The following is a 14,771-nucleotide window of genomic DNA, read 5'->3' on the forward strand; positions in this document are numbered from 1 at the left end:
AGTTCGAAAGTTTCGAAAAGTTAACGCAAATTTGTTCAGAAAGTTTATGAGTTTGCTTCACAATTTTAGCCAACTTTTCTCGATGCCAAATATTTTTACGAAAACTGTTAAAGCGAGCTGAATTTGCATAGTTTCATAAAAATTTTGCCCTCAATTATCGAAAATGAAAAAAAAGTTGAACTAAATAGACGAAATTAAAAAAAAAAACCACCACTGTTTCTTTCGTGCTCGCAGCTGTGTCTCAGTTGTATCTGAATGTTAGCATTTTAATCTACTAAACTAAACTATACGACACTATCACTACATACACACATAGCGCCTCATAAAATAGTCATTTCTTGACTTACATTCATAGTTATATTGCCTTGATAGCATTTGCTCATATTTTCCAAACTGTCACTTCCGCTGATTTATACGCGCCATAATCTTAAATCCGCCTCGCATATATGTCATACATACGAACTGTTACTACAACTAAAAGAAATAAATAAAGTATTATTCTCTTTGAACTTTATTGCTTACTGCTACAAATTTTTATTTATCTATATCTCCACAATATCATACTAAATTTTTTTATGCTTTCTCTTCTCTTTTACTTTTTTCATATGCACAGCACTGCAATGGACCTAAAAGTCGGTGGACTACTCGTACCGCCAACTGTTAAAAATTCTAGCTGCTCTCATCCACGCTATACAACTCACAATTTTATTGTTCATATTGGCATTGCAGAAACTATAGAGGCGGTGCTGATTCTTATATTAACATTGGGTGTGATTGGTGCCAATACTTTGGTTATATTCATAATAAATAATCGTCGCTATTCACCGTATATACATCAGCAGGTGAGTGCCAGGTGGTGATTTGAGTAATGGAGTAGGAGGTATGAGTATATACATATATAGGGGATTGGGCATACAATTATTGAAAAATAGTTGAGAAGGGAAAACTATTGCAACTGTATGCACTTTCAGGAATTGAATGAGATTAAAAAGTGTCATGAAGAAAGAGATCTATGGTCGCTTATGTACGTGGAATCCGCGCTTTGTTCACTTCTAAACTGACTTATTTGTTAGTTATTTTATTACAATTCATTGTAAGTAATTCAGTAGTGCTAGTATTCCACCCGAAGAATTGAAGCGTGTTGGTCTTCCACGCGAGCAACTGAAACGTGTTAGTCTTCCACGCGAATACCTGAAACGTGCTTGTTTTCCACGCAAAATCTAATCGTGCTAGTATTTCATGGGAATTGGAAAAGTATCAGGCTACCATGGGACCTACGATATCCGCTCTTCTTTTCTAATAAGTCAGATGGCAGCTTATGAAAAAAGAAGCTTTTATTATCCGAAACTCCAGGCAGCTCCTCATAAGGATTGCGCTACACAACAACTTAAATCAATTTGGTATTTTAGTCGCCTCTAATGACAGTCATACCTACTGTGGGTATATTATAACCCCCTAACAGCCCTCTCAACCCCTAGATCCATCAGGAGTTCGCGGTCGCCAGAGCCTCGGCTGTTAATGGAACAGGATTCGCCACAGGTAGGTGAGGTTGACAATTGGACTGGAAAAGCTATATATTTCGGTGGCAACCCCTTGAGAGGGTTGCGGTAGACAACCCCTTGAATCAGTTTGGTATTTTGGTCGCCTCTTACTACAGGCATATGTACCTACCGCGGGTATATTCTAAGCCCCTAACCCGCTGGGAAAAGGGCCTCGCAATCGTCCAGGTTAGTACATAGCAAGTCCGTAGCTCTAATCTCACATTCCTCGTTTTTTCTGAGATATCTTAGCAGTGGTAGTACGTCTGTGTGCATCGACCCAGTAATTCAGACCTTGACTCGAGACCGACATTATCATGTTAGATTCTTATGCCCCTAAGAAGGTCTGACTGCCGACAAAGATCGTGATATTGGTGTATAGGACAGTGCTGGCCTAGATGGAGCAGTTTGGATATTCTCTCTATGGTATAGACCTATGCCTTGAAGACACAACATAAGTCTGAAAGTTTGTATTTCTGATCTAACTGTAGATGCTATGATACATTCCAGCTCCAGCTTCAGCTCAATTTTACCTTTTCTAGCCACCTGTGTAGATTTTAATGCCACTACCACCGTCTAGGCCTTCTTCTTTTCAAGGATGTTTTATGTTCGCCGTGATATAGTTGGTTTCGGACGTTAGGCCATTGATGACCCCGGAAATTGTCCCCTCGCCATGGCATCAAATATCGTGGTGTGCCTGTATATAGTATATTTCCACATGTTCCCCTTAACTCTACCTGAGGTGCGCTACTCACTGCGCCAGACATTCCGAGCATGCACACCTTTGCACCTTTCCAACCCAATTTACATAGATTGTTCATTTTGTCTAGCAGCTTCCACCAGAAAAGAGCTCCGTATCAGTAATGCTCGAAAAACTGTATTGCTATGCTGTAACTGTACCTGCTTTGGATGATGGGCGGTGGAAGTCCCCATTTACTACTGAGTCCTTTTGCAGGTTTAGTTTTAGTATCAGAGCATTCTTTAGTTTCACCTCAACGTTTCTTTTCGCGTTTTATTTAGAGTCGAAACTCATGCTAATTTTCAGCCTCAGTCAAAAGATTTTTTGTTGTGCCGTTTACCGGGGTAAGTTAAAGAACGGATTTTTTTGTTTTTTTGAGAGCCAGACAAGTTCCATTGGATATAATCACATCCCGTTTTGGCCTACTCAACGTGAAATGCTGCAAAGTGATTTTTCCGTGAGCTCGCTTATGATTGGCAGGAATCTTCTTGTAGTCAGAATCAGGAAATCGTCTCTATATATGCGATTACTATTGTTCCTTAAGCTCTGAGGATTTCTAGAATTTTGCTAACTACCCTTACCCACTGAAGAGCCGATAGCACGCCAGTTTACATACTGATCATATACTGGAAGCATTTTTCACGCTACTGCCTTAGGGTGACCCCCTGCTGGATATGGGGGCTTAGAATAACCTGGGTAGGTGTGCCTGTTGTAAAAGGTGACTAAAATTGAAATCACGTTCCTCGGCTGTGCGTTAGGCTATGGACCAGCCACGTAGCTCATCATACCTATCCTGATGTATGGCATGGAATCGCGGACGGTGTTAAGAGAAAATGAAAAGGCTGTTGGAGTGTTCGAGAGAAAATTTTTCCGGAAGATTTATGGTCCTGACCGTGAATCCAACGGCGAGTATCGAGGTAGGTATAATGAAGAGCTGTATGATCTTTACGCAAATATGACGATCGTGTAGCGAATAAAACCCCAAAGACTTCGCTGGCTAAATCATTTTATGCGAACAGGCTAAGACGCTTTGGCCAAGAAAGTATTTCAGTCGACAGTGCAGTTTGGAAATAGAGGAAGGGGAAGACCTCTACTGAGTTGAGAGAGGTAGGTGGGGGAAGACTTGGCCTTCTTTGGTGGTAACAACGTGACTTGTTGCGAAACGGCCAAAATCGCTTAGGCGGTTAAGCGCCAATTAATAATGATAATGCTTAGAGGCAACCCGCTAAGAAAAACTTGTTTCTAAAGTATTTTGATCTGCCTTTTCTCGGCCATTAAACCCAGGAACTTAGATATAATAGACGAGCATACTTCATACTGTGACGGCCGTCTGTATAACCACATTTATAGTTTAGTTTATAAAAATATATTTTCAAAACTGCGACTTAGTCTCATATTTATTCTTGTAAAGTTTTGTTTGCACAACAATTCTTTAAGTAATTTTATCCTGCTAGCCAATTTTTCAATTTCATTTTAAGTATTTTCTCTTTTCAACACTCATATTTACTTATTTACTCACTTTAAAAAATACTCATATTACAGCCACGTTATCTACTTACTTCCTTGGCTTTAAATGACCTCACCATTGGATTGCTTATCACACCATTTGGACTATTGCCAGCGCTTTTCCATTGCTGGCCATACGGCGAGATATTTTGCCAAATTCAGGTAAGCCATGGCGTATGAGCAACATAAAATGCACTTAGAAGTAAAATGAATAAAAATATGTAGTAGGTACAGACGATAAACTGCACAAAGAATTATATAGAAAGTATATAGTATTACTCTTATTTTTGTTTTTATTGTTGCTTAAGCACTTGTCGTACATGTGTAATAGAAAAAAAAGTGGATAATATGGCGGCAGCATCAGTAACAAAATACGTACAACCATTCTTAAAGCAAAAATTAAGCGTCACCAAATATGCAGTAACATTTCAAACAAATTTAAGAAATAGTGTTTGCAGTTCGAAACACAGCACTTTTTATCCAACTATCTCAATTAAATACTTCTTCTTATTTTCCATAATTTTATTAAAAAAAACAAAAACAAATGCCATGTTATTAGTAAACGAAACTATGCCCATTAATTTGAAAAACTTCAGACAAATTAATGTGAATTTTCGTAATTTTGTTTATATGCAGTTTTGCAGAAAGATGTCTCTCAAAGTGCGTACTGATTTTTTATGTGTGTTTTATATAATCTTCTATACGCATAAGGGCGTCGACAAAGAAAGTGATATATCGACTCCCCTTACTACTCTTCCTGACAGTTTTCGCATGGAGACCTTATTTGTGTGCGCGACCTTCGAAGCAATAAAGCAGAACAATACCGCAATGAAGTGTGATGACACCCGTAAGTGCTCTAACTGCAGATTTGTTTAGTTTAAGAGGGAGATTTTAGATTATTTCCGAACCCAACATGGCCAGAGGGCTTTGTGGCGTCGTAATTCTCACGGTTGGTACACAGCACGGCCGTAGCTCTAATCTCACATTCCTCGTTTTTTCTGCGGAGATATATTAGCGGTAGTAGTATGGAGCTATCCTTCTTCCTTGTAACTTCACTCCCTTCAATATTTGTGTGTGCAGGGATACAGTAAATGGAGACATTAACTCGAGATCGAGTTTATCATGTTGGATTCTTATGCCCCTAAGGAGGTCTCACTGCTGACAAAGATCGTGAGATTTGTGAATGGAACAGAGCTGTCCCAGACGAAGCAGTCTGGATGCTCTCTCTATGGCATATACCTCTGCCTGGAAGACACAATATAAGCCAGAAAGTGGGTATGATTGATTTAACTGTAGATGCTGTGATACATTCCTGCTCCATCTACATATTTATTTTCCATTTTCGAGCCATCTGTTCATATCTTAATGCCACTACCACTGTTCGGGGCTTCTACCCTAGGATATCCCAAGGATAACTTATGTTCGCCGTAATATGGTCGGTTTCGCACGTTATGCGATTTATGTTCTCGAAAATACTCCCCCTGCAATGCCATAAAGTATCGTCGCGTGCCTGTATATAGTTTATTTGCACATGTTTCACCTTAACTCTTCCTGAGGTGCGCTACTCACTGCGCTGTACATTCCCAAGCATACTAGCCTTTACACCTTCCCAACCCAAAGTAAATAGATTGCTCCCTTTGTCTAGCGGCTTCCACCAGAAAGAGCTCAAAGAGCTCCATATGTTAGTAATGATCGAAAAACTGTATTGTACCTGCTTTGGATGATGGGTGATGGAAGTCCCCAGTTATTACTGAGTCTTTTTGCAGGTTTAGTATGATGTCACAGCATGATGCAATAAAACCAGACAGGTGAAGTCAATTTTACAAAATGGAGTAATATTTGACTCATAAACTTAAGTGTTGCTTTTAGATTTCCCTACAGCACATAAAGTAACGTGAGGGAAAATTACGCCTGCAGCCAGTATTTCCGTTTGTGGGAGGCTTTATTTCCTTTTTCTGTGAGCAAGTGGAAAAGTTTTAGTCAATTCAACTGAATGGCTGAATCTTCAGGGTATCATATTATCCACAACTTAGGAATATGTCAATATACTGCTGATGTCAATGAGTTGATTGACGATCTGAAATAATATCATGAAGTTGCGGATGAGTATCTGGGAGGTTTGCAATACGACAACTCGGGATTGACGGTATAAATTCCAAGAACAAACATTTACATATGTAAACCAAGCGTTGAACTAGGCCTATTACCAGAAATAGGTGGATGGTGTAAAAATATAAAGCGGCAGAAGTTTTTACAACAACTTCTACAAATCCGAGCTTATAGATTCACAAAGCAGCAAATAAAAATTTGGCTTTTAAAAACATTATTTGAAACAGTTCTTCTAACCTTGGAAACATTTAGACAAATAAGACGGAGTGTTTGTCAAATCACATCCGAGCTGCGTTCCCGCTTAGAAAAACTTTCTTCTAATTTAAAAAGATTTTTTGAAATTTTTGATGTTACTTTGCCCGGGAGTTGAACCCAGGACCATCCGTAGGGTAGGCGGAATACGCTACCATCACACCACGGCCGCCACCGCCGAAAATAACCTAGACTTGGTTGAGCTATAAAACTGAATACCAAAAAAAATTAAAAAGCTCTAAAAAAAAGTTAGAAACTTTCATAAAATTTTCTAGAATTTACCAATTTTTGCAAACTGCGTTTGCTATTTTCGTGCATGCCGTGTTTTGTATAATCTTTTTCAGTATCAGCCAAATTTCCCCTTTATGATTGTAGATAACATGATTAAGGCCATTTAAAGCAAGTGACTGTGGAGAGCACGAAGTGGCTATGTTAGGTATATGTGCTCCTAGTGAAATTGTATGAAGCGGTAAGTGTTGGTGTGTAAGCGAAATTCTAAAAGTGCAATGCCATTCAAAATAGTTTTTCACTTTCCCTGCAAATTTGTGTACTTGCCAAACTACGACTAACCCTTGCCAAAGCAAAGCGCGGGAAAATAAATTTTTTTTGTAATTCATCGTAATCGATTAACTGTTAAGCGAGCTTTCATTGTTGTTTCGTGTGGAGGAAGAAAAATTATTTATGGACCTTTTCGAAAGATTTTGGGGCAAAACCAAAATTTATTTAAGAGTTTCTTGGCCAAAAAGTTTTTGGCTAACCCAAAATATATGAAATAATTTATGTGCGCTTCCTCCCTCAACCACGATTCACTTATGTCACAAAAGGAACAAAACTCTTATGAAAAACTTATCTCTTGGATACCCTAAGATATGTTCCTCATGTTTGTAACACAGATCCTGCCTATCATTTCGAATACTTATACTTACAATAAAACCACTATGTACACATTTTTCGTCCATTTGCAGGTGAGATCTCTGAGTCTGGATTTGTTTGCCTGAGGCCTGCTTATTTTTTTCCACACAACAACATCAAACCCATGTTGCGTCCCAATAAAATTGTTTGAAATAGTCTGCTTCCTGGTCCACTTCCAGGAGGAAAGAATTTCTCAAATAATGAGCTAGTCACGAAAGTACCCAAACAACAAATTTCAAGCAAACCGCACTATACATTTTTTTATTTAGAATAGGGCGGTCTCTGGTCCAGTTCATGGTATGAAAAGTTTCTCACATGATGTCTTGTGAAAAAGGTACCATTGTTCTGAATTTCAAACAAATCGCACAATAAATTCAATTTTTTTGCAAAAGGTGGGGCTTGGTCCACTTCCCGGACCAAACTCTGTATGTAAGGCATCTTCAACCCCATTTGAACGCACACAAAATTTTTACAAAATTGATCCAGTCGTTTAGGAGAAGTTCAGTAACAAACACACGTATAAAATAAATATGTTTAAAGTAAGAGATTAAATCTCTTTAGTGCACAAACATTAGTTAATATGTATATACATACATACTAACATACCAAAAATAGAGGCGCTATTTCTATTTTGTTCTTGGCTTTACTCGAACGCATACATACAGTTTATCTGAACTCCCCCGGGCCTTAAGGGTCCTATCATATATTAGGCGTTTCAGTCTCGAAATCCACCCTGAAACAAAGACTTCATTTTGGAGAAATCTCCAACAGTTTCTTGGCAAATAATAAAATTCACAAGTGTCGGCTCATAATAAAAACCCAAAAGAGCCATTATGCTGCAGAATACTTGGCGCTGAAAACATAAAAACCATTAGGATCTAAGAGCGCCTTATTGCCTCTTAACCCCTTTGCTGGTGGCGAAAATATGATAAGAACGGCCGTTAGAATCATAGCTTTTCGCGATCTCTCCTATAATGAATGCCATCCGATTATCCTACCATGAAATTGGAAATTGTCCCGGCTAATCGAGCAATTCGTCCACCAAGTATCTCTGCATGGCGACAATCGGCTCATGCTGCACGTGATTCGAACGCAGCGTAAAAAGCATTATGCGATCTGTGATTCACATGCTTTCTTTTCTCGTGCTTCTAAGAATTCCAAAACAGATTTTACAAGACCCTTTGAAATCAAAAAATATTAAGGGCGTGGATGTAGGGTTTAAAAAAGATACATCTGCCTCTTCGTATGCTTCTCAACTAAAGCCATTCATCAGGAAGCTATTACGAATCTAATCACTCAGTCTTTCCGCTCACCAATACGAAAGCAATGGGAGCGTGGAACGGAATCTCGACCTTTTCGTCCACCCATAAAAGAGCAACGCCAACGTGGAGTGGAATCGCTGTTTCTCCGTCCACCTATAAGAGAGCAACGTCAGCGTGCAGTGGAATCGCGGACTTTATGTCCACCCACTCAACAGCAACATCGACATGGAACGGAATTATGGACTTTCCGTCCACTTATTCGACATCAACAGCGGCGTGGGGTGAAATCACAGACTTTCTGCCCATCCAATCAACATCGACGCTAGCGGAACGCGTAATCTCGATACAAACGCGATGGAAGAGCAAAATCGCCACAACGCCAATTACTATATGTGCACGTGATAGCCAGAATGGACTCCCGATTATCGCAGCTACCGGCAACCTTTAGAACCGGGCATATCATTCAGGAAACGCTCTCCTTGCGGCCCTTCGTTTCAATATCCCCCACTGCGATGGTGAAAATAGAGGCACGGGGACGCCTTTATATGGTCCGCACTCTAATCGATGCCTGTGCCCCAACGACTATAATCGCTAACGATTTGGGTAGCGTTCTTCACCAGATGATGAAGCCCCGGCATTAGACAAGGGTGTCTTCTGCGATTACAAGGTATGCGCACATCCCACTCAAAGCAAGTTTGCTCGCGAAACTCACACGAACTGCATTTTCAGTCTGTGACTTTTGTGTCACTGTTTTAAAACTTCACTCTCATGTTTCGTAACGCGCCTAAGGAAGTATAACTTCAATAGTTTACGTATCTAATCATATTAATACCATGACAAACGCTCAACCTCTGTGGCGTATGAGTAACCTTGAAAACATCCACTAAATTGTATAAATTCCTTCAGCTATTTGAACTTTTGATTTCAATCGAATTAATTATCCAAAAATGTCCGCCTATACACCTTAAGGCTATAAATAATACTTAATTTTGTTGAGCATTGTAGTGAAGCGGAAATTGTTAAATGTACCTTTGTGGCATTATTGCGCCCACAAAATTTACTTTAAAGATAACTAATGTTACATATTTTGTGTGTGTAGAATTAAGACATGAAAGGTTAAACCGAATTAATATGCTAAACACAGCAAACGCGCACAAAATTTAACTAATTAATACACGCGAAATGTGAGTGCAAATGTAGTCCTGCAAAAAATGCGATTAGTCTAGGTTGAGTTAGGGATAGGTCGCAAAGGAGTAGGCGACTACTGCCAGTTATGACCTCTTTGTATGCATTGAACTGTTCGCTTTTGTTTGAGCATGTTCTATGAAGAGACTAATTGTACCCATTTATACCCATATGCGATCGATAGACTAATCAATCCCCTTTGTACCCATATGGGAACATATGATGACTATTCCCTTTTCGGTTCAATAAGGACTCAAATAGAACCAGTCGCAATTTACATGGCAGAAACAAAATCGAAGGGTTTGCCAAGCCACCAAATCTATTTGATGTAAGTTGTTCGCACGCTTTTTGAAAAGGAATAAAAAATATTCTCCGAAAATTTAACCATAATTCCGTCGTGGACGTTAAGTCCTAGTAATTTAGTTTCGGTATAGGGCTCCGCATTTTTCTTAAATATTTCGAATCAATCACCTATAATCTTTTTCATTTAACTCACTTCGTTGCCGCTTTTTTTTTTATTTCCTTTATATTAGGTCGGTTGAATGTTTGTCCGCTTTTCATATAAATCTTGCAATCGATTTTTAAATAACTTCTCATTGAGCTACAAACGTGAAACATTACACATAGGTTAGAACACCGTGACAATGGAACAAAAGAAAAAAAAACATTGGGTGGCGCACGGATCGAAATGTTTATTGATAAGAAATACTAGTACAGCAAGATTATGGATCTTCTATAGTTAAATAATTAGATAAGTATTTGAATATTTGAAACCGGGTTTTAAGTAACTTCTCGATGAGCTAGAGACTAAAAATTTAGAGCTTAATTCAGAGGTCGATAACAGCCGATAACATAATATAAAAAGTTTCGCTAGGGGCGCACGGACTGAGATATTTAGAAAAATCAAACGGAACAGAGGGAATTTTGGGATTGATTTTTATGCAAGTTCTCATTGAATTACAAGCGTAAAACTTAACAGATAGGTTAAGACAGCGAGAAAATGTAAGAAAAGGAGAAAATAAAATAAAATAATTTTAAGAACTTCCTTTATATAAATAGACAAAAATCAGCGAAAAATGTTTCCTTATATAAAGACATATTCTTGCTAAACTTTGATTTTTAAATTTTGACGTAGAAATTGCAAAAATATTTATGAGAAGTAAAAATATAAAGGTGGAACGCACATTACTTGGATTGGAAAGGAGATATATTAGACAATCAATTGCGCTCTACCTTTATATTTTTACTTCTCATAAATATTTTTGCAATTTCTATGTCAAAATTTAAAAATCAAAGTTTAGCAAGAATATCTATAATATAAAAATAAGTCGGGTTTTCCTTCCTAACGCTATAACTCCAGAACGCACGAACCGATTTCCACGGTTTTGCATTCGTTGGAAAGGTCTCGGGCTCCGTGAGGTTTATAGCAAAGAAAACTCAGGATCGATAGACAGAGTCTCAAGATATAGAATATGTTTATAGAATATGGATATTAAATGAAAGCAGTTGATGAGTACTTTAGTAGAGGATAATTTTCATACCCCTGGGTAACTACGGTCTCGAGATATAGGCCAAAACATGGACCCGGATACCCCTAGAATGTGTGTGTATTATGGATATCAAATGAAAGCTGTTGCTGAGAGCTTTAAAGTAATTTTCATTGTGATATTCGATTTAGCTGCATCAACCTGGCAAAACTGATAAATATGCATGCGAAGCCGAAATAAAGACAGGAATTAATAATACCGACATACCTATTTACATACGTCCTATTCGATTTGCCTGACATTTGGTATACAAATTTTCCTATATTATTATTTTCGATGCTTTTTTCCGGGAAGTAGACCAGAGACGGACTGGGACTATGGGACTGGAACAAAATACATACCACCCTCTGGGACTGGCAATAAGATATGAAGAAGAATGAGAAAAACTTGAGCGAAGAGAAAAGAGAGAAGGAGACTGAGAAAGAGATGGAATGAGACGAAGATGTAGATAGGTGAAGCGAAAAATACGCAGGGAGGAGTGAATAAAAAGATTAGGAAAAAGTGTAGAGGCGCGAGAGCAGAGTTAGACGGAAAAGCGTATTAAAATATTATCAGATAGACCAAATTTAGGGCAGAACAACGTCTGGCGGGTCTGCTAGTGTCTTTATATAATGAGATATTTTTCGCTGATTTTTGTCCATTTATATAAAGGAAGTGATTAAAATTTTTATAATTTGTTTTTTATGTTTCTTAAAATGGACTACAGAGATTTCAGCCTAACTTATCCCAACTTTACGCTAAAGTGGCTAGAGGGGGTCAATTATGCCCCAATTTAGAGTGAAGAGATCAATCGGAAACCGGTCTCCTTAGCGATTGATCGCACGATTTTTTGCAGGGGAACGGTCTGCGGTGGCCCACTGAAATGAATGAATACTCTTATATGATAGGAATTTTCGTTCACACGAGAAAAAATTACTCGTTGCGTTATGCATAATTCGCCACTTAATGACACCTTTCCTAGGAGAGCTGAACAATCCAAAGAGTCATCGATGAGCTCATAAACAAATAGTACCTGGGCGACCGAGCTTTGCTCAGCAATCTTCGAGTATGCCGCATAACATGCTTTGTTCTAAATGTCATCAGTAGAGTACTATTTCGTCTAATTACCCCAACCCTAAATGACAACCCTACTCAAAAATGTCCCTATTGTAACGCGGAGTGAAATACATTTCGTTTGATATCCATATCGGTATATCTCATGCAATTTTCTTTCAATTTCGAATAGGTGGCAACCCTATGAAATATTCTGAGTGGTAGCACCTAGGTAGAAAGTCTTAGAAGGTGATATATTATCTCTGTACCAAATTTCATTTAAATCGGTTGAACCGTTCCCGAGATCGTTCGGCTATACAAACATACAAATATACGAATATACAGATATACTAGAATGGATCGTTTAAAGTTATAAGATTAGCAGATGTACAATCCTCCTGGACTCGAAAGATTGAAGATTTATGAGCTTGCAGCGCATGAAGCAGATTGGAATTGCGTCGTCAAAGTTAAATCGGGTGCTTCGGGATAACATACTTGGACATCTAATGTCCGCCCACATGGAGAAGACGGATAAGGTCTTCATTGTAAGGAAGTATAAGGTTTCGAACAGGTCTAGGTGGAGCTAGAAGCTGGGATGCTGCAGGAGAAACCTTGTACCAATTATCTGGGAATCCTTCTAGACAGTAAGTTGTCATGGAATCGCAAAGTGGTTAAGAGAGTTAAGAAGGCCTCTACGGCCCTTCAGCATGTAAATGATTGCTGGATTATACGTGAAGACTACTCTCTCCCATTTTGGTTATATATAGCGATTGAAAAGGGTATCCTATATTATAGAATTCTTGTTTGTTGGATGGTCCTTTAAGAGAGAGCGCACCTTAAAAAAATTAAAGGTAGCATGTCATCTATCAATGCTTAGTATAATGAGAGCCCTAAAAAGCATCCATAAGGACGCACTGTGTGTCGTTTTGCACATCCCACCTATAGATTTGTTAGCGATGAGCATAGCTTTGCAACTGAAACGAGATTAGGTGCCTCGGTGTAGCTTAAGCTAAGACCACATATAAATATTGGACAGATAGACAACCTAGGGATGAAGAAATCCTAATCTATATTAGGTCCAATGGGAAACGATGGATATGAAAAACAGTCATCCGCTTGGTAAACAAGGCGCATCCGTGGAAGCGTTTACCCTATACGTCCAATCACATTTTTACAAGATATGCAGATGATAGACGCAGGAAATGCGTGGAACCAAGGAGAGAGGACTATAGGCTTATGATGGGTGTTCTGGCTGAACACTGCCTTCTGGCGTCACATGCTCCTAGGCTTTTTGAATAATAGCAGATGTAAGAAATGCGGGTTGCGGAAGGAAACGATCGATCATGTTTTATGCTCGTGCCCTGCTCACGCAAGGCTCAGACTCCAGTTATTAAGATTGGCATAGCTATCAGATCCAGAATCCGGAAGTAGGAAGTTCCTAGAAAGTTTTAGTATTTGCCAAGAGGATGTAAGAAATTTATAACATAGGTCCTGGTTTCTGCTATGGTTTTTCAGTTTTGTAATTGAGCAAACTTCTAGTAATACTATGGAGTCATTCAGTTCAACCAAACTTAATTTTAGCCGCAGAAATCCGAACACTAGAACAATACCTTACATTACTACTGTACAATGTGAACCTATAGACTTTGAGGAATACTGAATATGCCGTATTGCACTTTTATTGACTTCCCTTAAAGAAGCTGTGTTAATTTCAACTTACAGATTATTGTTCTATTGAAGATAGTATTTCATACATTTTTTTATAAATGCACGTCTCAATTTCAGGCTCTCCTACGCGGCGCTCTCTCCCAACAAAGCGCTGTAATATTGGTTTGCATGGCCGTCGATCGGTATATGTGTGCCCTACATCCGCGTAAATACTACCTACATTCGAGTAAGAAGGTAAGACGCATTTACATACATACATCTCAAATATTATTATTGATCATTCAAGCACCAGACTTATCTATATGACATTCACATGGGATTTGCAAAAGCTTTTCTCTAAAGTGTGATGATGTTCTGTTGAACAAGCCTAAAAATATTCCACACAATTAGGATTAATACATATATATATAATATGGTATATATGTACCTAATTTAGTATAAAAGGCTAAGTGAATAGATGATCTGCTTTAGCACTTATTCATCTACAACCGGCTTTCAGGTCACCCCTCACCCTTCCATTTTCGTATTTTTGCTAGCCTTCTCCAAACGCATATTCGTTGTATATACTTTCAGTATTCCTACAGCGTCTTTACGTATTGGTTGAAGCAAATCCAGTTTCTTGGCCACTGCTACAACTACAATGTTGTCTTTGTAGCCGTCATATATCACATTCTATAATTTGGCCTTGAGACAGATCTCTACAGGAGCTGTTGTACTTTCTTATCTCATCCGTATCAAAGGGGAGTATACTGTCCTTGAAATTACGTTCAATTATCCTGGGCAAGTAAGCATATTATTTTTTAATTTGTAAAGCAATCAGTGCGCCGAGCTTCTTGTATTGCCTCTACCGTTGGTTTTGACTTCCGAAATCCTTCTGAGTATTTGACAAGCGACCTGAAATTTCCATCTTCAGATTTATCTTCATAGCGTGCCCCTGGAACTTCAGAAATACAGAGCAGCGGCAATCTAAGCTTTGCTTTTGAGAGAGTCGTATAGGAAAACTACTAGAATTACAGGACAC

The 14,771-nt window shown here is 38.6% G+C and overlaps 1 protein-coding gene across 5 annotated transcripts in view; it reads left to right on the forward strand.

The window, feature by feature from the left end:
- LOC137243701 (D(2)-like dopamine receptor) overlaps positions 1-14,771 on the forward strand; it is a 566,273-nt gene that overhangs the window by 474,396 nt on the left and 77,106 nt on the right. For 4 of the 5 annotated variants that reach the window (XM_067771671.1, XM_067771670.1, XM_067771674.1 and 1 more), the window contains 3 exons: positions 614-842; positions 3,820-3,945; positions 13,868-13,984. In XM_067771671.1, the coding sequence (XP_067627772.1) occupies positions 614-842; positions 3,820-3,945; positions 13,868-13,984 (472 nt within the window). The remainder of the gene's footprint in view (positions 1-613; positions 843-3,819; positions 3,946-13,867; positions 13,985-14,771) is intronic. The other variant, XM_067771672.1, reaches the window with a different exon arrangement.

This window comes from Eurosta solidaginis, chromosome 3 (assembly GCF_040869045.1).
Source record: "Eurosta solidaginis isolate ZX-2024a chromosome 3, ASM4086904v1, whole genome shotgun sequence".
Classification (NCBI taxonomy): Eukaryota; Metazoa; Arthropoda; class Insecta; order Diptera; family Tephritidae; genus Eurosta; species Eurosta solidaginis.